Source organism: Pezoporus occidentalis, unplaced genomic scaffold (genome assembly GCF_034315485.1).
Source record: "Pezoporus occidentalis ecotype Australia unplaced genomic scaffold, CSIRO_AGI_Poc_V1 ctg421, whole genome shotgun sequence".
Classification (NCBI taxonomy): Eukaryota; Metazoa; Chordata; class Aves; order Psittaciformes; family Psittacidae; genus Pezoporus; species Pezoporus occidentalis.
The window spans coordinates 94955-116265 of NW_026915749.1; the positions used below are offsets into that span (position 1 = coordinate 94955).

At 57.4% G+C, this 21311-nt stretch overlaps 3 protein-coding genes across 6 annotated transcripts in view; 1 reads left to right on the plus strand and 2 right to left on the minus strand.

Annotated features, from left to right (window-relative positions):
• Positions 1–13257, minus strand: part of ELL (elongation factor for RNA polymerase II) — a 47409-nt gene extending 34152 nt beyond the window's left edge. Inside the window, exon 1 of the mRNA XM_062634332.1 lies at positions 13065–13257. Coding sequence (XP_062490316.1) covers positions 13065–13199 — 135 coding nt within the window. The 5' untranslated portion in view covers positions 13200–13257. The remainder of the gene's footprint in view (positions 1–13064) is intronic.
• A 432-nt stretch (positions 13258–13689) lies between these two features.
• Positions 13690–19004, minus strand: FKBP8 (FKBP prolyl isomerase 8). Of its 2 annotated transcripts, none has more exons than XM_062634333.1 (9): positions 18877–19004; positions 18463–18723; positions 18176–18345; positions 17949–18037; positions 17477–17694; positions 17233–17405; positions 17053–17130; positions 14753–14890; positions 13690–14539 (listed from the first exon to the last, which is right to left on the minus strand). In XM_062634333.1, the coding sequence occupies exons 2-9, from the start codon at positions 18707–18709 to the stop codon at positions 14453–14455; spliced, it is 1200 nt and encodes a 399-aa protein (XP_062490317.1). In that variant the 5' UTR covers positions 18710–18723; positions 18877–19004; the 3' UTR covers positions 13690–14452. The 2 variants fall into 2 exon arrangements, with proteins under 2 accessions (XP_062490317.1, XP_062490318.1); XM_062634334.1 differs by having other exon boundaries at positions 18846–18951.
• Positions 19005–19176: 172 nt separating this feature from the next.
• Positions 19177–20879, plus strand: KXD1 (KxDL motif containing 1). Of its 3 annotated transcripts, none has more exons than XM_062634335.1 (5): positions 19177–19345; positions 19556–19663; positions 19743–19895; positions 20170–20252; positions 20544–20879. In XM_062634335.1, the coding sequence occupies exons 2-5, from the start codon at positions 19569–19571 to the stop codon at positions 20777–20779; spliced, it is 567 nt and encodes a 188-aa protein (XP_062490319.1). In that variant the 5' UTR covers positions 19177–19345; positions 19556–19568; the 3' UTR covers positions 20780–20879. The 3 variants fall into 3 exon arrangements, with proteins under 3 accessions (XP_062490319.1, XP_062490321.1, XP_062490320.1); XM_062634337.1 differs by having other exon boundaries at positions 20206–20252; XM_062634336.1 differs by lacking the exon at positions 19177–19345 and having other exon boundaries at positions 19435–19663.
• The last annotated feature ends 432 nt before the right edge of the window (positions 20880–21311 follow it).

Here is a 21311-nt window from a genome sequence, read left to right on the forward strand (position 1 = left end):
GCATAAACCAAGCTGAAACCCCAGTTCCCAAAGCACTCGTACAAAGATAATGCTGTGCTGGCAAATCCAGTGCAACACATTGAAGCACAAAGCTTAGAAACAAGTTCCTTTGTTTTGCTACTTACAAGGAATTGTCTGGAGGGGGGAAGTTAAATGGTGGGTATCTTTCAGCAATGCTATATCTGTTCCCAGAGACTGGAAGCTAAAGAGAGGGCAGGAAAAAGGAAGGTAAATATTGGGATTTCTAAACTGCAAGCAAAGCCTCAGCTTTGTTTGCTTGCACACGTGGATCTGCCTGGAAGCCCTGTTTGCAACAAGAAACTCCTCCAAAGACAGCTCCTGCTCTTCCTAGAGACTGGAAATCCCAGAAAGTGGAATAATTCAATATTCTCTTAAGAAAAGGCTCCAGCATCTGCAGCATTTACACTACCAGGCAATGGAGAGAGACCCCAGTCTGGCAAGAATCCCATCAAACATCCATGCTCCAAGTCCCAGGGCAGGCACCTCCTGCAGGCAGCACTGCTTGGTTCTGAGCAGAATTTACTGCAGCTCTTGGGAAACTGGGAAAGGGCTGAGGAAAAAACCCAAACCAAACCCCAACTGTCTGAAGGCAACGGGTTCCTCCAAACCTGCCAACTCTGGGAAGGGTGAACGGCAGCTCCAGTTTTCCCTAAAGGCTTTCCTCAAACAGTTTTGGGAGCCAAGAGTCCTCAGGTGTTCTCAGATGAATGCTTTAAAGGCCATTCCTCCAGATCAAGCAGAAGATCCCTTGAATGAAGGCTTCAGTGCTTCCTCCGAAAGGAGATGGAACTTCCAGCTACCCAGCACCTCCATCCCTGACCCTTCCCACCCCCAATGGGCTCCGATTTGAGCCATGGGTACAACCGAACAGTGTGGTCTCCATAAGCTTCACTGAATTTAAGTCCCATGAATGCCAGAATGCCCAAGAACTCCACTATTGCTCGGCAGCTCAAAGAGAGGAGGAAGGCTTCTCTGAAGTTACACCAGGTGGGTTGCAGCGAGCGCTCCGGCTCAAACATCAAGCACCCCTCTGATAACAGCCTTACCACAGTGCTGAATGAGCCAGAACTCAGCCAGAGAGCACGTGCAATCACTTCCAGCTCCCACTTTCCTGTACTCTTCACCCATCCGAGCGTTAAGCCATCCTTCCTTCACCCATCATGTTAAGGAGGAGGGAGAAGCTGGTTATCGCAGCTAGAACCTGCCTGTGCACAGGCTGACTGCAAACACGCACTGAGAGCTTGTGGGGAAAACCTTTCCCTTTGACATCTTGGGCATCATGTGTAACAAACAGACAATCCACCTCTTCACACCCATCGAGGTAACATTGCTTTTACAGCCAAGGTATTATTCCCAGCTCTGATATCGGGCTGCTCACACAGAGCAAGAGGAGACATTTCATGTGTTAAATTCAAGCCAGCAACAGCAGGTTGCAACTTATAAAACAGGAACAGTGAACTATCAGAAGCTGACAGTTGTTTCTGACCTAGTTTTAACTGGAGAACAGTCAAAGAGCCGAAAAGACTGAGGCGAGGCTGAAGGTGCTGAAATTCCAGTACTGGAGCTTGAAGTGCTGGGGAACAGGATGAGAGCAGGAGCCCTCAGACATTCAAACACCCAACGGAGCAAGGAGCTGAAGGTTCAAGAGCTTTAGTCCAATGTCAAGTGACCCTTTGGGGAGGAGGGAGGCGAGGGTTTAAGCAAGACAGTGATGAAGTAACGGGCCTTGCAGGCCCTCCTCAGCATCACGCTGAATGGTGGCTGCAGGGCAGTGAGAGGCCAAGGCTGGGAGGGGGGAACCACGTTGTGAAGCGCAGGAAGGAATCATTTAAAACGTGCATTTTGGAAGCATTTCAGTGGCTTTTCATCCAGGAACCCGCACGTGCTGTCAAACACCAGAGAACTCAAACCCCTTTACAGGTGAGCAAGAAGAGCTCCACTCTGCTGCTCAATGTCCCTCCACGCACTGGCTTTAAGCCTCACTAAGCAGCAGCACGTTGCTGGCCTGACATGTCAGACTTTTAAATACCCTTTGTACCCAGAGCAGCGTTTCCAGGCTGTTAGGAACAAGGGGGGGGGGGAGCTGGTTTCCATGATTCTGAGACGGATGTTCTGTCTGTTTGCATTTTAGCTCCAAAACCCCACCTGTCAGTAAAAGAAGCCATAAAGCCCCTGAGCAGCGCTGTGAAGGGCAGCTCTGACGGCATCAGCACTGTTGGCCATTCTGAGTGCAGTACTTATCAGCCAGGGTAAACAGGAGGGACTATCAGTTAATGAACAACACAACCCCGAGGCTGGACTGGAAAGAGCACTCTCCCCACTGCAATCTTGTCAGGAAAATACAGAAGTTCTGACCCAGCGAATCTGCTTACCAAAGTCTAATTCATTTTAGGGCATATCAAGACACCAGGGCTGATTCACTTGCTTATGTGCTCATAAAATGGCTTAAAGGAGCTGCTGAAGCATCACTGTGATCCTTATCTTCCACACAGCTTTACTAGTTTTCTTGCAAGAGGAAAAAAAAGAAAACATATAGAGCAGCAATTTGGAGATGAGATTGAGGAACCCGTTCAACCATCTCGGAGCGCACACACTGCTGAGCCCAGGAAAACAAGCCCGGACCAGTTCTCTCCTTGTGCCCAACTCTACCCTATTGTCACTTGCAGGGAAGTGTAATTACTGGGCTGTCACAGTTCTACTTAAGGCGATCTTCACATGTTCCTCAGGGAGCCAGAGCCAGCCCTGCTGGAGGAAGTGAGGACAAACCAGAGGCAGCAGAGCCTGGATCCTAAAGGAACCCCAGAGAAATCCAACCACCCCTTCCCCCCCCACCAGACAGATCAACCTCAAAAGCCAAAGCAAGATGCTCAGACAGGGCTTCTTTTGGCCTTCAAGCAAAGGCTGGAGCTCCAGACCAGGACTCTGGGTACACAACCCAACAGGGTTCGACAGGGACATGAATGAAGTTTCCTATCAACATCATGGGGGGGTGAGTGATAAAGTCACCACAAACACCCAGGTTTTTCTATTCCCAAGGGAAGATGTGCAACACAAACCCAGCTGAAGGCATGGAGCAAGACAAGCCCACTGCGTTCTCTAACCTCACGTGTTCCATACCCTCTGCAGACACCTCTGCAAACGTTTCAGCCCCAGCAAATCCCACAAGCGAACATCACAAACGTGCCAATAAGAACAGCAAAGCCACGAAGAGATCCTGGCCCCAGAGCTGTGCAAAGACTCCCCAGCCCCACGGATTCCATCCATGGAGACAGAGAATCTCTCTTGCCGGAGAGGGCGAGTGGTGGCGTTAACCCAGCTCCTACATGCAAAAGCAGTGGTGGGGCCACTGAGCCGGCTCTGAGTTGTCTCACCAGAGGTTTTGGTCTAAATATAATAACCCTGCAAGTTCACGTTAGCTGAAAGGTTTTGCTTCCTTAACTGAGCCCATCTGAGGTTAGAATAAAAGTGTGCTGCTTCTGCCGTCAGCAGCCATAAAGTTTAATCTTAATGACAAGTAAAAGGTCTTTATAGGGAGTTAAATGGCCTTAATCGTAAGAGGGAGCTAAAACGCGCACATACGTTAGCTACATCCCCAGTGCAGACTGCAGAGACCCAGCAGGAAGGTCACGGAAACACCTTCCACTGCAACACCAAACCTTCCAGGTACAAAATCTGGTTTTCCTTCATGTTACAGAACCCAAAAAGAAAGTCTCCTAGCCTGTAACACAGTGACCACCACTGTACCACTGTAATGCATTAAGGACAAAGTCCTTAATTAAATCTTAAATGATTTCAGAATCAGGCCTCTCGATCGGCCAGGGGTTTGAATCACACCACGTTCCGTGTCAACGTGCACATTTCAAACCCAGCCAAGATCTATTTCTAAAGATCAACCAAAAAGCCATTCCTTACTAGAGCTGCGTTTTGAGATTCTCCCTCAGCACGGAGCTGCTCCTCCACTCCAGCCTGGCAGAACTGGTTTATCACAATGCTCTTGCTTGGCTGCATCGCTGGCCTTTGCAAAACCACCCTTTCTTTCTGGAGTACAGACAAGGGTCAGCAGCCATCCCTCTGCATGCCAGACCACCTCCAAGGTGCACAGAACCCCAGAGCCACCCTCACCTCTTCAGTGGCTACAGGGAACATGGGCTCCACTGAGGCACTTCAGGTCTTAAAGCAGGAAAAGCAAAGAGAAGCACCAGCAGCTTCCCTACCTTAGCATGAAGAGCACAAGTGCACTGGCAACTAAAGGCTCTTTGAATTACTGACTAGAACAAAGAGGAGGAAGCAGAGCCAAGGACAGGACCACCACACTCCCATCAAACCCAGCTGCCCTGTGAGCTCTGAAAGCACCTCTGAACAGGAACTGGGCAGCAGAGCTCCTACGCGCTTCTTAGGAGACTATTTATGGGAGCAGAAGTTGTTAATTCTGTGAGGAGCAGCAGCAGCAGAGGTCACGGTTGTGGCTTCAGCCCTGGAAGCACCCACAGGTGCCACCAGCATTTTCAGAAACCTATTTTAGTGACGTAGGAAGGCTGGGTTCAGAGCAAAGCCCTGCTCAGCCCAGCCTGCTGCAGCATCACACACACATGGAGAGACCCTGCGAGAGCGGCTGCTCCACTCTCTGACCTGCCCCAACCTCTTCCCAGCTCCAGTCATTTTATAGCAGTTTCATTCTGAATCACACGTTGACGCCTCGGTTCTGGGCCCGTGTTAAAGCCCCACGAGTCAGGGAGTTACTGAGTTGCTGGGACCTAATGAGGCCACACACCTCGGGCAGTGTCAGACGCGCAGGGAGCAGCTTCAAAGGCCCAGCAGAGCTCACGCTCTCCCTGTGAGCAAGGGCTGCTCCCTCCCCAGCCTGCTGCGGGGAAGGTGAGCCCAGGAGGAGCCGACCCACTCCCTTCCATGGCTCCCAAGGCACCATTTCCTCTTGCCCAAGCTCAGGCTGGGTGGAAAATCTGCTTCCTCACTCCTCCGCCCATGCCTGGCTCGGAACCCTGGATCCAAAAGGAATGGAAGAACTTACTCTCAGCTCCCTGCAGAGGTGAAGCCACGGCTCTAGCAACAGCATCACCTCCAGCAGCGGGCAGGAACGGGAGCAGAGGGCTGATGCACAGGCAGGGACGCACGGAGAAGTTGGAACTGCAGCTTGGGCTCTTTGCACACCAGGATTTCTTGCTGTTCTGATGCACTGAAGCCTTTTAAATTTCATGGCTTTGCAAGTTAATGATGAGTTGGGAACATTATTTCCTTTCACCGATTTATCCACAATACACTTTGCTATAGAGCAGGAGCTTTGTTTCCAGCACCAGGTGAAGAGCCTCAGCTCAGGTTTAGACACTACTTTCTGCACAAGCCAATGCTTCCTCTGGCAGTTAATGCTGCTGAAGCCTGTCCTACCTGCTGGTCACAGTAAGATGAACGTCATCTGGGTGCATGTCATTATCAGCTTCTCTGAGCATCACAGAGAAACTCAGACTTAGCAAACACAGACCAAGCCTCCTGGTCACTGTAAATACAGCCACATCCACAGTGCTGAGGACCTGCCAGTGTAAGAAAGCTGCTGGCTGAAGTGAAGCACAGCAGTTGCAGTCAATTAAATACCCAACGAACACTCTTTGTGGATTATCGAGTTCTTTATTTCTAAAAGGTGTGCCTAGTCACTGCTGCTGGCCCTGACTGCCCACGAGACATCTTCCCAGCAGATGCTTCTCACTGCAAGAACCAGGGAGAGATTTATCTCCAGCCATCAGTGGTTTGTGTTTGCTTTCGTCTGCTCATCACCAAATGGCAGAACCCTGCTCATCCACACACAGATTCTCTCAGAAGAGAGCAAAATGGTGGCAAAGGAGCTTAAAAAGCCTCCCAAATTCTTCCCTTGGTCCCTTCTTTCTCAGGGACTGGGAAAGACAGAAACAGCCTATTTGATTTTCTCATAGAAACCAGGAGCCAAAACCAACTGAAATCAGCGCTGGAGCTGGAAAGGTACAACAAAACTCACACAAACATCAAGTCTAGACACTGAAATGTGGAAATATGATTCAAATAACCACAACTGGCACATAATGTATTGATTGCAGCCCATCATGGAACAGGCCCTCAGTGGGTAAGAATAAAGAAAAAAGATTAAATTAGCCTCTTCCACCTCGGTTATAGAAAATATGGATTCTTTGGGCATAGTGATATGGATTCTTCCATCCTGATGGGCTTCTAAGTAACGCATTGGCTCTTCCTAAATAATGACAATTAGCACAAGCTCTCCTGACAGCACTGGTGCTGCAGGACAGAGCTGCCTGGGCCTCAGGTGCTGCTCTTGTCAAAGCAAGAACCTATCAGCTCAACGATGGAGGTCACCAAATAGCCGAGCCAAGTAGTCAAGAGGATGTTTGTACTGATGAAATCTAAATACTACAAAGGTTTAGCAGCTCCCTGCCTTCAGGAAGCGTCACTTGCTAAACGCTGCCACACATGGACGTGAACCTAAAGCAGAACGTCTGTGTCTGCCATGAAAGCCCAGCACCATGGTCTAGACTTGGCTCAAGCCTTTGCTCACAGTGCTACGCACAGATTGCCCCTCAGGACACTGTCTCCAGCCTTCTCCCTGTGATCGGCCTGCTTTCCTGCCCAGGCCATGCCCAGAGCCTCCCAGGATGCTCGCAGGCTCCGCATGGAAGAAGGAAGAGGACCTGGTGGTGGAGGCTGGCCTGAAAAGAATGACAATGAAGTAAAAGATCCTGGTTTTCCATGACAGCCTTGGGCTAAAGCAATCTCTCCTGCGTAACCAAAGGCAAGCAAAGTCCTGCTGCACAGAGGGAGCGCAGAGGGTTAACTGCCATGAGGCTGTACCAGATCAGGGAAGCCTCACGGCGGGTGGAGGTGGGCAGCTAAGTCAAGCCCTGCTCACAAGCAGTGACCTCTTTCCGAGTTGAGCAAATGCTTGTTTCTTTAAATTGAAGGGGCACAAGTCCAAGGTAAAGAAAGGAGAGACCCAGCGCTCGGAGAAGTGTTTTTTCTGGGCTGCCTTTTCACTGCAGCAAAGGACTGGAGCTCAGAAACCTGCTCTCCCAGTGCAGCAGTGACAGACACCCTGCAAAGAGCTGCTCAGGGGGTCAGCAGGCTCCTTGCTTTATAAATTATTGGGAAAGCCCCCTAACAAAACAACCCATAGCCCCCAGTCAAAAGGCAAGAGTGGGTTACCCCGGTGTGCAAAAGTTGCCTTATGTGCATGGGATGTTTCCAAGCAACACATGAGCTACTATAGAAAACTCTTATCAGCAAATCCAAGCTACTTTCCTGGATAATGCATCTAGGTCAAGCTAAGGCACGTTGAATGCAGAACCTGGTTTTGGTGCTGTCTCCTCCGTATCCACCCTGTATAAAATATTAGCATCGTTCAGGTTATCAGGCTTTCCTTTATTATTAGCATGAAGCTCACTCCAGATAATGGCTTCTCCAGCCACAGCATTAACCTTAATTATTCAGAGGTAACTTGATCTCAACCTTCCTGACATTACAGTGCTGAGCTGAGGACCACTTTTCCCCCCCTCAACTTCTCCACTCCTTCCCCCCAAACCAAGCCAGTGTGTTACAGGACTGTGCTCCCAAATGAGGGTATCTGGTCCAGGATCCCAGACACACGGTGCCCCTTCAACATCTACCTAAACCCGTGCAGCCACTCCATCCATTCAAATGCATTCTCTTGTGCATTAGCAGCAAAACCACTAAGTCAGCCAAAACGTATTCTTCTCCCATGGATTAGCTGGCACAAATCAGCACGGGAGTGACGCATGCAGTCTGTCCCTTTCCGTTTTCAACATGCACAAACCCCAGGGATTTGGAGACGCTGCACAAGTTCATGCTTACAAGTTGGAGGCAGAGATGTGTAAATTGCTGAGGAGATAACACCTTGGATTCCTAACCTCAAATGCTTTTACAGACCTTCCCCTCCCTCCCCGGTGATAAAGGCTCTTCTGCTGTCCCAACAGTCGGCACCATGCAAGGGAACTATTTCAACAGCCACCATCCCTCTGCCAAGCAGCGCGATGACAAAACCCAACTGAACAGGCCAGAGCACTTCACACAGCTCAGGAGAAAACCTGCTGCTGGAGGATCAGCCAGGGGCTCCTCGCTGGGAGCTGCTGCTCCATGGCGAGGAGGGACTCGGGCAGCACAGGCTGCCCAGGGAAGAGGTCACTGGGAGAGAGGCTGCTCTGAGGGGATGCGCCTGCACCCTGTGCTGGGTCGGACAGGCTGCAGACGGCAGCAAACCCCAGCATTGTACCAGCTTGCCTTGCTCCCTTTGCTGCTGTTGCAGTGGAATAAGAAACCAACTCTAGAAAAAAAGGAGGAGCAAGGGTTTAGTCTTGCTGGCAATGAATACAGTCACCGGGATCCAGCTGCTGGAGCCACTGATAGGAGTGCCAGAACACTCCACTTGCCTATCTTTAACAAAACACCACAACCTCGCCTCAAAAAGAACCTCAAGGGTTAATGTGCAGCCTCACTGCCCCAGCACTGCTCCAAAGCAGTTCTTCACAGCCAAACTCAACTCCTCCAATTAATGCTGCTTACAATTTGCTGATAAGCAGCAGATCAGGTTTGAAGAACAGCACTGAGGATTCTGTCAGAAGCTTCCTATGTTCCCTTGGCACAGCACCCATTAGAACTACTTCTCCAGCCTGCTACCACCAGTATAAAAGAAAAGAGCAGAATGGGTTTCTAATTTGCCACCAAATCCCATAGCAACTGTACGTCACTTCAGCTGGAAATTACAGACAATTCTTTCCCGTGCAATTTGAAAACTAGAGAGATGAATCTATAATTTCAGCAGATCCAAATGGTACAGGGCTGAGAGAAAAAGCTACCCTAAATAATTAAAAGGAAACTGCCACAGGCCAAAACATTCCTCATGCACAACGTTAAACCATCCCTTTGTCCCCTTCCTTCACATGGGAGGTGCCACATTCAGGTCAACATTAAGACCATTTAGCAGGAGTTTAGCAGTTCAGTGTGTTCTGCATATCCTGTCCCATTTCTGCTGATGGGGAGGAGATGTACGTGTACAAAGAGCTTCCTCTCCAGCAGCCTCCTCTGATTCATGCAGTCATGTCACCGACTCATGCTCCCGATGTCGTAATAGCTTCAATTTTGACGGACTACAGCATCAGTGAATTAATGGGACAGGAAAAAACAGGTTACAGGAAAGGAGGAATGATGCAAAAAGCTTGAAGATAATTCAATGAGTTTTGATTCGAAAGCCGGATTGTTCTTCTCCTCCTGACACCTGCAAGCAGCTTTCAATTCCCCCGTCAGCATGAATGCGCATTACCCTAAAGACCCTGCAATGACAGCAGGAGCCTTCATTTTGTGTTTTGTGCTTTAAACACAGCGAGATGAAGGCAACCTGCTTTAAAAGCCAACTCTGAAAAAGTTCTTTCAATAATTGCAACTACCAGGGGCCACTTTAACCCCAGCCCTCAAGAAATCCCTTCTGACACGGTTGGTTTGAGCACAGAAAGCATGGGGAAGATGACTTGTGAAGCCACATCTATCAGAGCACGGTTCCAAAACGCAGTCAGGTAGCGAAGCACAGGGGCAATGTGCTTTGGTTATCTCAACTTAGCCCCCAATAAATATTTGTGCATCTACCAAAGTTCACCAGTGAAACAACCCAGTGGCTTCAGTTCAAAACACTCTGCGGAGCAGGGGCAGAGAGGCAGAATGGGCGCAGGAGGCCCCGTTCATCATGCACCGACCAAAGCAGGGATGCTACAACCCCCTTCACATCCTCTTAAAATCATGGGGCTGTCATGAAGCCAGGACTAGGGCTGCTGAGCTGAGCCTGGCCTCCATCAGCTCTGCTTAGGTCAACACATAAGCTCCGGGTACCAGAGAGAGGTGTGCAACTGCAGGCACGCTGTTCTCACACGACACTCCCCACGCTCTCACTGCATTGCTCCTCATGCCATAGAGAGCTCAAATACACCTGTGGAAATTGGGAAATTCCCAGCTAAGGGCTCCAGGAACAGCCCTAACACTGCTCACACGCCATCAGCACCTACAGCGTGAGCAGATGCACCTACTGCCAAGTGACACCTGGGGCTGCCGTGCAGCGCCCAAATGCTGGGGTAAGGTCCCTGCTTGCCCAGAAACCCCAGGATGCGAGTGTGAAAAATCAAAGGATGAATGCCACGGATGGGGGCATCCATGTGATTTAGGTGAGGATAGATACGCCATCTCAACATGAAGCATGGAGGACAGGGTCCAGGATAAGGAATGAAAGAGGAAAACAAGGCAGGGGCATGAGGAGATCCTTTGTACCTCACCATGGACGGCAGCAAAGCCGGAAGCCTCTTGCCCCCAGGGCAAAGCCATGCCCTGCTTTTTCGGGGGGGGGGGGGGGGAAGGCCTGTACACACCCCCAAAGGGAACGCAGGAAACTCCAAGCTAACATCAAATTACGTTCCTCGGAGATGCAGGAGCTGTTGTGGGCTAAAACACTGCAGTTCACCAGGGGACCGACTGACCTGGGACATGCTCTCCCCTGCTCAGCCCTCAGCTGTGGGGCTCAGCGCTCGGTTTCACAACTGCGTGGAAGCAGTTTCAGGGGTAGCAACTTTCTCAAGGAGCAGGCAGGTGACATCTTAAGGTGTCCTCCATGGACCCAGTGAGCTACTGGAGAATGAAATCCTCTCAAGGAGCCAGCAGCCCTGTGACCTGAACCTCTTCAGTGGCAGCACCATGATCTCTGTAGGCTACAGGGAAGCAGCTTGCTGAAACACAGAGCTGGGCATCAGTATATAGATCCATGACTGTTTTCCCCACCAGGCCATGGACAATTTAGCCAGAGACCCAAGCAGGAGGGACTCAAGACAGCAAAGATCTGGTTGTCCATAGTCCTGCTGCACACATGGCCCAGCTCCACACCAGGAACACGACTGCCCTGGCACCAGGGACACTCAAACCAAGTGGCAGCTCGCCCGGCTGGGTGATCACTTTTGGATTGTGTAATCCCCAGACATGATTCTGAGCCCAAGAACAAACTCGAGCAACCGAAGACATTACCCTCCTGTCCTGGCAAAGAGACAGAGCCTTGTCGCAGGAATCGCCCCGCCGTGCTGCCCTGGTGCCTAAAACAGGTCAGACTGCACATGTTGGGCTGCAGGTAACACAAACAGCAGTATTGGATTCCAGGCCATTATACACATTACACAACCCTGCCGTCAGTTCTACCACACTGAAAACCAAAGCGAGCACCAGAAGCCTTAGCAAATTTTTTCCATTTACCTACTGCAGCCCAGAATTACCCCAGAGCCTGGACAAACACCCGCTCCCAAGGTGAGCTGGAAAGTCACTCCTTGGCATGGTGTGCTTCAGAGCGAGCAGAGACCTTCAACACGCTGCAGAAACTGTTTATAGAACAAATGCAGAATGAGCATATGTGTTTAATAGCCCACTAATTGTTGCGTTATTCACTGTACAAACAAGCGAGCTCCTCTGCCCTTATCCCTTCCTGCCCAGTTAATCACCAGTAGCCTTTGACTACTTCTCTTTTGGGTGGCGGTGAAGGAAGCAAAGTTCATTAGTGGCCAGTGGCCACCAAACAATCCCCACACCAGACTTCATTTAGCAAATAAACACCACTATTCATGTGTGACACAGACCGGGAATAACTTCCCAAAATATGGAACGCAGCCGCCTGCAGTCTTCCTATTCTTCCTCCCTCCAAGGAAAACGCTTCCGAATGTATAGGAAAGCATTTATGATGCTGGGTTTTTCCTTTTTCAGAGGGGGGAAAAAGCCAATAACCCCATCTTCCCCATGACACCTCTCGCTGCTGATTTCTCCTAATGCTGATAAACACTCATTAAAATCCATGGGGATAAACCCATGTCCAGTAATTCCCTTCGTCCTCACACCGAGATTGCCCAACTGGGGGATGTGATGTAACTACCGCACGACATTAAAAATAGTGTTGTGACAACATATGGGTTATCCTACAGGAGCTGCAGGCAGGACGCTCCTAATGGCAAACGGGTTCAGGTTCCAGCTCCCCAGCAAGGTGAGGGCCAGACGTGAATCCATAGGGAATGGCCACAGAAAGGGGAGTTTTATCCACACACCCCCCCCCAGCACCAGAGGCCGAGCGCTGCCATTACTCCCTATTTACATGGCTAAGAAGCACTTGGGCCCATGGCAAGGAAAAGAGAACCTGGGGCTCTCGAACACAGCCCCGCGGAGGGCACCGGCCGATGGGGGGGGCACAACCGGGTGCTGCAGGGAGAGGGACCCCCCCAGGGCCGCATGCCAGCACCAGGGGACACGTCCCCGGGGTCAGACCGGCCCCCTCCGGCCACGGGAACCCACGTCACGGTCACCGAGGACACAGAACCCCCCCCCAGCCCCGACGTGCCCCCCCCCCCCCCTCAATCCACTTACCGGGGCCTGGCGGAGGCTGCCAACCATCACCGGGGGGGGGGGAAGGGGGGGGCACCGAGAGCCCGGCCCCCACACCGGGGGGGGGTGTGGCACCGAGGTCTCGGCTCCCGGGCCCCTCAATCACCCACCGGTGGAGGGGGGGGCACAGTGTGGTCCCGCCATCGGTTACCGCGGGGGGGGGGGGGCACCGACACCTCCGGGTCCCCTCAGGCACTTACCGGAGGCTCGTGACGCCTCCTCGGTCACCTACCGGGGGGGCACAGAGGCCTCTCAGACACCAACAGCGGTGGGGGCGCACCCCGGGACACCCTCAATGGGGCTGCCCCCAAGCCCCCCCGGTTCCTCACAAAGAGGGGGGGGCCGGGAGCCCCTCACGTCCCCTCCGTCCCTCACACCGAGCGCCCCCCCCCATTTCCCCGGTTCCCCCCCCCCCCCCGTCCCACACCCCCCCACAGAACAGACCCGGGCCCCCCCCCTGCCCCGCCTCACCCCGCTCCCCAACCCCGCCGGTGCCGCCCGTTGTAGGGCTCCGGCCGGGCCTCGTGGCGGCCGCTCGCCCTCCGCGGGGCCGTGCCCGCCGCCTCCCCCCCCCCGCCCCGTACCTTACAGGCCTGGTAGCTCTCGAAGGCGCGCAGGGCGCTCTCCGTGAGCTTGACGTGGAAGACGGAGACGCGGGTGCCGCGGCCGAGGCGGCCGCAGGACAGCCCGTACCCGCGCTCCGCCTGCAGCGCCGCCATCTTGGGACCGTCTCCCCCTCCGCGCCTGGGCCGCCGGGGCCTCCCGCCGAGGCCACGCCCCGCTCATGCATCATTCATGAGCCGCCGGCCCTGACGCCACGCCCAGCGGGGGAGCCTGTTGCTGGGGCGAGGAGGTGGGCAGCGGGCGCTGCTATTGGCCGAGCTACGCCGGGCGTTGCACCGGATTGGGACATGGGAAGAAGGGGCGGGGATATGCAAATTAAAACCGGGGTGCATGGCGGGAAGGGTGGTCTGGGGTACCCCCGGTACAGCCCCGCTCGCAGCCTCCGGGACCCGGGGCCGAGGCAGGACCCACAGGCCCCGGGTTTCTCCCCCCTCCCGGTGCTCAGCGGGTCCCTCCAGAGCCAAACCCCCCCCAGGCACCGAGCATCCCGTGCCGCAGCGCCCGCTGCAGCCACACGCGTGTAGGGTGAGAGGGGGGCAGCCAAGAGGAGCATCCCCGTCCCTCGGCAAGGACGAGGCGCAGGCGTGAAGGAATTGTCCTTTATTGGGGAAGTTCACAGTCGGTCTGGGGTGGGAGGAAAGTGCTACAACCCCCGGGGGCAGAGCTGAGCCCCGGGGCTGGAGAGAGCCGCAGGGAAAAGAGGGACCCCAAAGAGCTTGGACCCACACGAGCCAGCCCCGGAGAGCATCCGGCGCTCCCCCTGCATCCCGCCCGCCGCAGCGTTCTTTGGCTTCCTTTGGACATTGCACGCTCTGGGGAAGTGATGAGCAGGGGAGCGGGTGCCGGTGCAGGGCTGAGCCGCCGGCAGCCCCCCCAACACATGGGGAATGTCACTGCATGTGCCCCACAGCACATCCGCACCGCTTCCCTTCCTGCAGAGACCACCGTGCCCCTTCATACCATGTGCTTTCCTTCCATGTGCCTCCCCCTGACCGTCTCGCCGTGCCAGCAAGACCATGGCACCCATGGGGGCTCATTTGTCTGGGGACAGCCACGGTTGTCCTGGTGCGCAGGAGCTCCTGCTCCCTCCAACACCCTCGGGGCTGGGGGCTGAGCCCCACATTGCCAGGCAGGGGCTCAGGGGAGCTGTGCCCTGCCTGCGGCTCCATCCCCGCAGCTGCGCCACCGGGAGAGATACGGGGGGACGTCGGGAGGGGGGATTCGGCACCTCCGGCAGAGAAAGCATCGTATTCCTGTGAGTCCACGGGAAGGGGTCAGCGAGGCCCCAGCAGGGGAGAGGCAGATCCCGGTGCAGGTCCTGTGCCACGGGGCCACCCCGTTGCCATCCTTAGTTCCTTGCTGCAATGACTACAGACAAGGCCACGCCACCGAGCGCGATGGCTGTTGCACCGAAGAGCCACTTCCAGGGGATGGACTGAGGAGACACGGGTGCTGTGAGGGGACTGCAGCGCTTCCACCCTGCACAGCCGCTGGGAACAAGTGGGATCCCTCCGCTGGAATCACAGGGATCCGACTTTCCCGAAGCAGGCCCCCACATCAGCATCAGCACCGCTGTGACCCCCAGGGACCTTGGGGGCACCCACACATCCTCCGTGCCACCCCCCGGAGGTGCAGCCCCAGCCCTTACCCAGCGCAGTTTGTCTTTGCACTTCCCGGGGGCTCCGGCGGCGCTGGGATTCCCGAGCATCTTCCTGTACATCTCAGTCTCCACGTTCCTCTGGTCCGCGTGCTTCTTCACCAGCTTCGAGAGCTCGGCATGAATGGTCTGGGGAGGAGAGCGTGGAGCTGTGCGGATGGGGACCACAGGGCCACCACCAGCGGGCCCCATTGCCCCGGGGCCAGCTTTGTGGAACAGCTCAGAAGCAGCCAGCAAGGGGGGGGGGGGGGGTGATGGCCTGATCCTGCCCCACTGCCCTGCACTGATGGGTTGGGTGTCCTGTGGGGCTGAGCATCCCTGTGTCCTTTGGGCCACCCAAGCCATTCCCTGTGCAGCAGCAGGGAGCAAACCCCAGGGTTGATGCCAGACATCAGGAAAAGGATTTTACACAGGGAAGTGTCTGCCTCAGGGACACAGACATGCCCCAGTGTGCCCACTTCTCTGTCTGGAAGCAGGCTGGGAAAGTGGGCTTGAGGAAAGTGGGAAGCAGGATTGCAGCAATACCCGGAGCACGCCGGTACCTGCCCGGCTGTGCCGAGCGGTGGCCATGGCTGCGCCTGCTGGGAATGCTGCAGGAGCAACCCCTGCATCCCGCACAGAGCAGAAGGTGCTGCGGAGCCAAGCACGGCACCACCAGCCCTGCCCTGAGCCCACGGTGGCAGAACGGCCACAGCCATAGCACCACGGTGCCCAACACCGCGGCTGTGCTGTGCCCTCTGCTGGGGACACCACGCTCCGGGTGGCTCCGACACCTCCCCGTGCCCCACACGGTCTCCAGCCCACGCTGGCACCTCCCTGCTCCAAGGGGTCAGGAGAAGGGAGAAGAGAAGGCTCAGGGGGGACCTGATGGCTCCCTACAACTGCCTGATGGGAGGATGGAGCCAGGAGGGGCTGGGCTCTGCTCGCAAGGAACAAGGGATGGGACAAGAGGAAACGGCCTCAAGCTGCATCAGGGCAGGTTTAGATGGAGCTGAGGAACAATTCCTGCCCCAGAGGGTGCTCGGGCATTGGAACAGGCTGCCCAGGGCAGGGCTGCAGGCACCGTCCCTGCAAGTGTTCACACCCCGTGGAGACGAGGCCTCAGTGCCATGGGTTAGGGGCTGGGAATGGTTGGACTGGATGAGCTTGAAGGTCATTTCCACCCTGGTTGATGCTGTGATTCTAAGCTGTGATGGTTCACAAGAGCCGGGAGGTGCCGAGGGCCCCAGAGAAGCAGGTGGAGCCGGGCGGTTTTGGGGTGTTTTCACCCCGGTAGCCGTGGCCCTGACTCACCGGTGTGTGTTTAACGCTGACCGGCAGCCGAGAGGCCCCTCGTCTGCTGCGCCTGTGGTTCCAGTCACGTCACTACCGGGCAGCCGGATTTTTCCACCCCTCTCCAATTAAAACACTTTGTTGGGATGGGCTGGAGAGCAGCCGCCCTGGCAGTGACGTGCAGGGATGCACCAGGAATGCTGCTCCCTCAGCACCCTGTTCATTCAAACCCTGCTGGGAAGCAGAGGGCTCGCGATCCTGCCCGCCCTTCCCCATGGTGCTGTGAGACCATGAGCTCTGTGGGTGCTGTGGGACCACCAAGACCCGCTTTCACAGCACTCCATCCTGCATCGGATCACAACACAAACCACGATGTTCCGGCTCCAAAGAAGTAGATAAACCACCAGACCTGGTTGGGGTCGGAGCCCATCTGTAGAACCAGCCCCCAGCGCACCCAGGCTGGGGCCATTTCCTGGCGCTGGCTTTCCCTTTGTGCCAAGGATCCTGTCCTGCAGCTGATCATTAACCCACAGGAAATTCCTGACCCTGGCCTGGCGCTGGCACGAGGTCCAGGCTGCTCCCACCACGCAGTGAATCACCCCGGGGCTGCTGAGCCAGTCTGCAGGCACCCGGCTCTGCTCCACCTCCCGCAGCCACAGCACGAGCCAATGGAACCAGCCGGCAAGGCCGGAGCAGCCAGGACCATGCACACAAGGATTGCTGGAGCGGGGTTGGGCTGGCAGTGAGTCCTGCCAACAGGGACCAAAGAGCAAAGAGGGAGCTCGCAATATGGAGATAAGGGAGCCACCAGCCCAGCCAAGCTCAGGCATTGCACCATGTGGTGCATCGCCCCATGGCTGGGGGCTATTTCCAGCCTCCCTTCTTGGAGAGAGCTGGGAACAGCTATGGGGACATCAGCTTTCCATGGGGACACCGAGGTTTGCAGGGTCATGGACAAGAGAGAGCATCCCAGACATGCAGCTCAGCAGGATCACCAGCAGCACGCCACAGCAGCCTACCTTGTTTGAAGGCTCCAGCTTCAACGCTGCCTTCAGGATGGAAATGGCCTCTCTGAACTCGCCCTGCTGAGCCAGGACCTGGAAAGCAGGATACGGCTTGAGCCGGACGGGTGACATCTGTCCCTTGGTCCTGCTCTCCACCACGCCATGGGGAAAGGCTGGCCACACACCCAGCCTCACCTTGCCCTTGCGGAACAGAGCCTTGATGTTCCCTGGCTGGTGCTCCAGGACGAGGTTACAGGACTTGAGAGCTGCCTCGTAATGGTCCAATTTCAGCTGAGAAGCCGCCAGGTTGTTGAGGCATTTCACCTTCACGTCCAGCAGCTCAGCCTCCTCACCCGGGCTGAAGTCCACTGCAAAGACCCCAGGGGCAGGTTACAGCGGGAAGGGAGCCTGGGCACCCTTTGCTGGAGCAGGCAGGTACCTTTCGAGCTGGAGCTGATGATCTTGAGCGCGATGTCGTAGGAGTTGATGGCCAGCACGTAGTCTGCCTGCTGGTAGAAGAAGTTGCCACGCTCCCGCTTGCGGTTGGCCAGCTCCACCTTCTCCTTCCCGCTGAGCAGCTCCAGGTCTGGGGCATCCCGAGCCTCCAGCAGCTCCACCTCCAGGGTGAGGGCTGCGTTGGGTGGGATGTCAGGGCTCCTGTGCAGAGGAGGACACAAACCCATGGCACCGCTGCCAGTGCCACGGGCGCTGTGCCAGGGAGGTTAAGCACCACAGACCAGGAATCAGAGCTCCCTGGGAAGGGTCATGATGCAAATTGCTGCCCCTGGCAGGACACGCTGCTGTCCCCTGCATGCGCCACACGAGTGGGATCTCGCTGCCTACAGAACCTGTGCCGTGGTGGCTGGATGGGCAGCTTTCGGAGCCATCCTGCTCCACCCCTCCCCGCTCACCTGCCCTGAGCTCCATAGCAGTACTTCGCATCTGACACGATCAAAGCCGTCTCTCCCATTTCCAGAAGCTGCACACACAGGTCCAGAGCCTGAAGGGAAAAACATCACGGGGTGGGAACGAAAGCGAAGGCAGAGGGGCCGCTTCCAACCCACAAATGAGGATGCCACGGTCCCCGAACCCTCCCCGTGCCCCGGTCCGGCCCCGCACACACGGATGGAGCCCTGACCTGCACGACGTCGCAGTCCCCCAGTGTGAAGGTGAGGGCAGGGTTCTCCTCCACCACGCTGCCGTCCTCCAGCGCGGCCTTCAGGCGCACGGTCACGTCCTGGCCCTTGCGGGGCCGCGTGTCCTCCCCCCGGCCCGGCACCAGCGTCTTCTTCTTGAGCAGCCCGCTCCCTGCGACGGGAGAACCGGCCCCGCGTTACCCGCGGCGGGGAAGGGGGGAGCCCGGGCCCCCACCGCCCTGCTCAGCCCCGGTTCGGGGCTGAGGCCCCGCTCGCCCCGGGCTCTCACCCAGCACATCCAGCCACTCCTGAGGGTCCTCGGCCGCTTCCCTCCCGCCCCGCTCCTCCGGCGGCGGGGCCGGTGGCCGGGACACGTCCTCCAGCGGCGGCATCTCGCTCAGGTCCTCCTCCTCCTCCTCCTCCTCCTCTTCCAGCACCTCGAAATCCTCCGCCGTGTCCAGCGCCGGTTCGGGGCCGTTGCCGTTGCCCGCCCGGCCCGGGGAACCGCTCCTCGGTTCCTCCCCGCTCGAAGCCATCGCCGCGGAGCAACCTGGAGCGGGGAAAGGAGGACGGGGCTCGGGCCTGCGCGGACCGGAACCGGGCAGCACCGGGGGAGGGGGGGAGTGTCCGGTAACCGCGGGAAAAGGAGAGGGGATCCCCGCCGCCACGCGCCTTCCCGCCACCCGCGGGGACCCCACGTCACCGTCACGCGCCGGGACTCCCCCTGGCAACGGCCGCCGCGCGCCCACCCGGCCCCGCGAACCCGGCGGCCCCGCCCCGCGGCTCCGATTGGTCCCGCCCCGCCCACCGCGCTGACGCCATTGGCTGGTGAGAACGTTCGTCAGCCGAGCGCTGGGCGGGGCTTGGAGCCGCCTTAAAGGGGCCGCTGCGGGGGTGGTGCCGCGAGCGCCCGCGGGAGCGGGGCGGGGGTCCCGGCACGGGGGTTGGGGGGTCCCGGGATGTCCCGGGGATGGCGCGGGGGGGAGGTCCCTGTCCCGGCCCTGTCCCTGTCCCTCCACCACCCGCCACTACTTCCGGCTCTGCGCCGTGACGCAGGGGCACGCTGGCGCCGCGGGGTTGCGCTCGACGTGACCCGGTACCCGGAAGCGAGGTGCGGCCGCCGGTGCCGCCGCCGTTCCCGTCATGTGAAGCAGCGGGAGCGGCTCCCCCAGGTGCGCGGGCACCGGAGCGCGCCGGGCCCCGGGGCCGGGGAGTGCGGGGGTGGGGCAGGCAGGGGACCCCGGTACCGTCGGTGGGTGCGTGTGGGGCCGCCCCGGGACTGGGCACGGCGGTAGCGAAGGGGGGGTAGGTCCGGTAGCGGCAGGGTGCAGGGGGCCCGGTTACCGGCGTCTCCGTTCCTGGTGCTGAGCCGCCCCCTGCAGTCCCGCAGGAGCGATGGAGCCCACGGCCTCGCAGGTGTTCTGCGGGCGGGTGCTGGGCATGGTCAACGCCGAGGATGTCAACGCCATCATCCTGGCCCAGAAGAACATGTGAGTCCCGGGGGAAGCGGCACCGGCACCGGGAGCCTCCCGGGGTCCGTGCCAAGCTCCGCCCGCTTCCCCCATGCAGGCTGGATCGGTTTGAGAAGACCAACGAGATGCTGCTCAACTTCAACAACCTCTCCAGCGTCCGCATGCAGCAGATGAGCGAGCGCTTCCTCCACCACACCAAGACGCTGGTGGAGATGAAGAAGGATCTGGATGGCATCTTCCGGAGGATCCGGTGGGCAGCAGGGACGGGAGCGGTGCTGCGGGTCTGGGTGGGCTGCGAGGGGTGGAAGGGAGAACACGGAATGCTCTTGGAGAGGCAAACGTGCTGGTAAGCAACATGGAGAGGAGCAGCTGGAGCTTCGGGATCCCTCAGCCCCGCTCCAGCTGGGATGGGCTGTGCTCCCTTGGGAGGGAGCTGGCACTTGGAGCACCCCATGTGCTGGGATGGGGTGGTGGGGAGGGAGCCCCAGGAACCTCCAGAGCTCGGTTGTGATATCCATGAGCAGCTCTGCTGCAGCCTCACCTCATCCTCCTCTCCCCAGGACGCTGAAGGGGAAGCTGGCGAAGCAGTACCCGGAGGCCTTCAGCAGTGAGTGAATCCTCCCAGCATGGGTTTCCCTCTGGTTTCCCTCCTGTGTCAGAATCCCATTCCTTAAGGATGCACCGGGTGGTCTGTGGGTGTCGGGAGAAGCCGCCGAGACATCCACCTGTGCTAAAAGTCACCTTGATTGTATCAAATGCGTTTGGGAGATGTTCCAAACGGCCGCTCACTGATGTGGCATCACTTTATGTATTGGTTACATGGGCGGACAACACCTTAGAACTGAGCCAATTGTCCTGCTGGGTGCAGCAGAACCAACGCCTGCGCCTTCCCTTGCAGACATCCACGAGTCTCCCATCCTGGAGGACGACGACGACTTTGACCCCATCCCGAAGAGCACCACGACCACCATCGCTACCTCTGAGCAGAGCACGGAGTCCTGCGACACCAGCCCCGACGTCATCTCCCCCACCACGAGCCAGGATTTTGAGGATTTATCCCAAGGCCAGTACGATTTACGGGCCGTGAACGGACAGAGTCTCACAGACGAGGACACAGCCGATGGCCTGGACTAGGCGGCGGGTCCCTGCGGAACTTTCTGCGCTGTGTTCATAGCGGGGTCTCTCTTTGCCGGGAAGAGGGACGCGAAAGGCGGGTGCTGGACGGGGCCGTCCCGCCCCGGGGTGCGCCCCGTGCCTCGCGGGGGCAGAGCAGTAAAACGTGGCTTTCAAACGCCTCTCGTGTCGTCTGTGCGCTCCGGAGCCCGCTTGGGGCGCGGGTGGGCTCCGTGGGGCAGGAGTTGGGGTGGGGGGGGCGGGATCCTCCCGTGTGCCCCTCGCCGCCGGTACCCGAGGGCTGCCCCGCACCGCGGTGGGGCGGGTCCCGGTGCTTTGGCGCGCAGCGGCCGGGAGGGGGCGCTTGGCGCCAGGCGCGCACGGGGCGGGGCGGTGACGCGGCCCCGCGCGCATTCCGGTTCCGGTCGCCCCTTTTCTGAGCAGCGAGGCCGCGGGTGCGGGCGGGCGGGAGCCGGGGAAGGAGGCCGGGACCGGGGGCAGGGGGGGTCTGGTGGGGGTTGGGGGAAGGGGGAAGTGGGGGGCACCGGTGGTG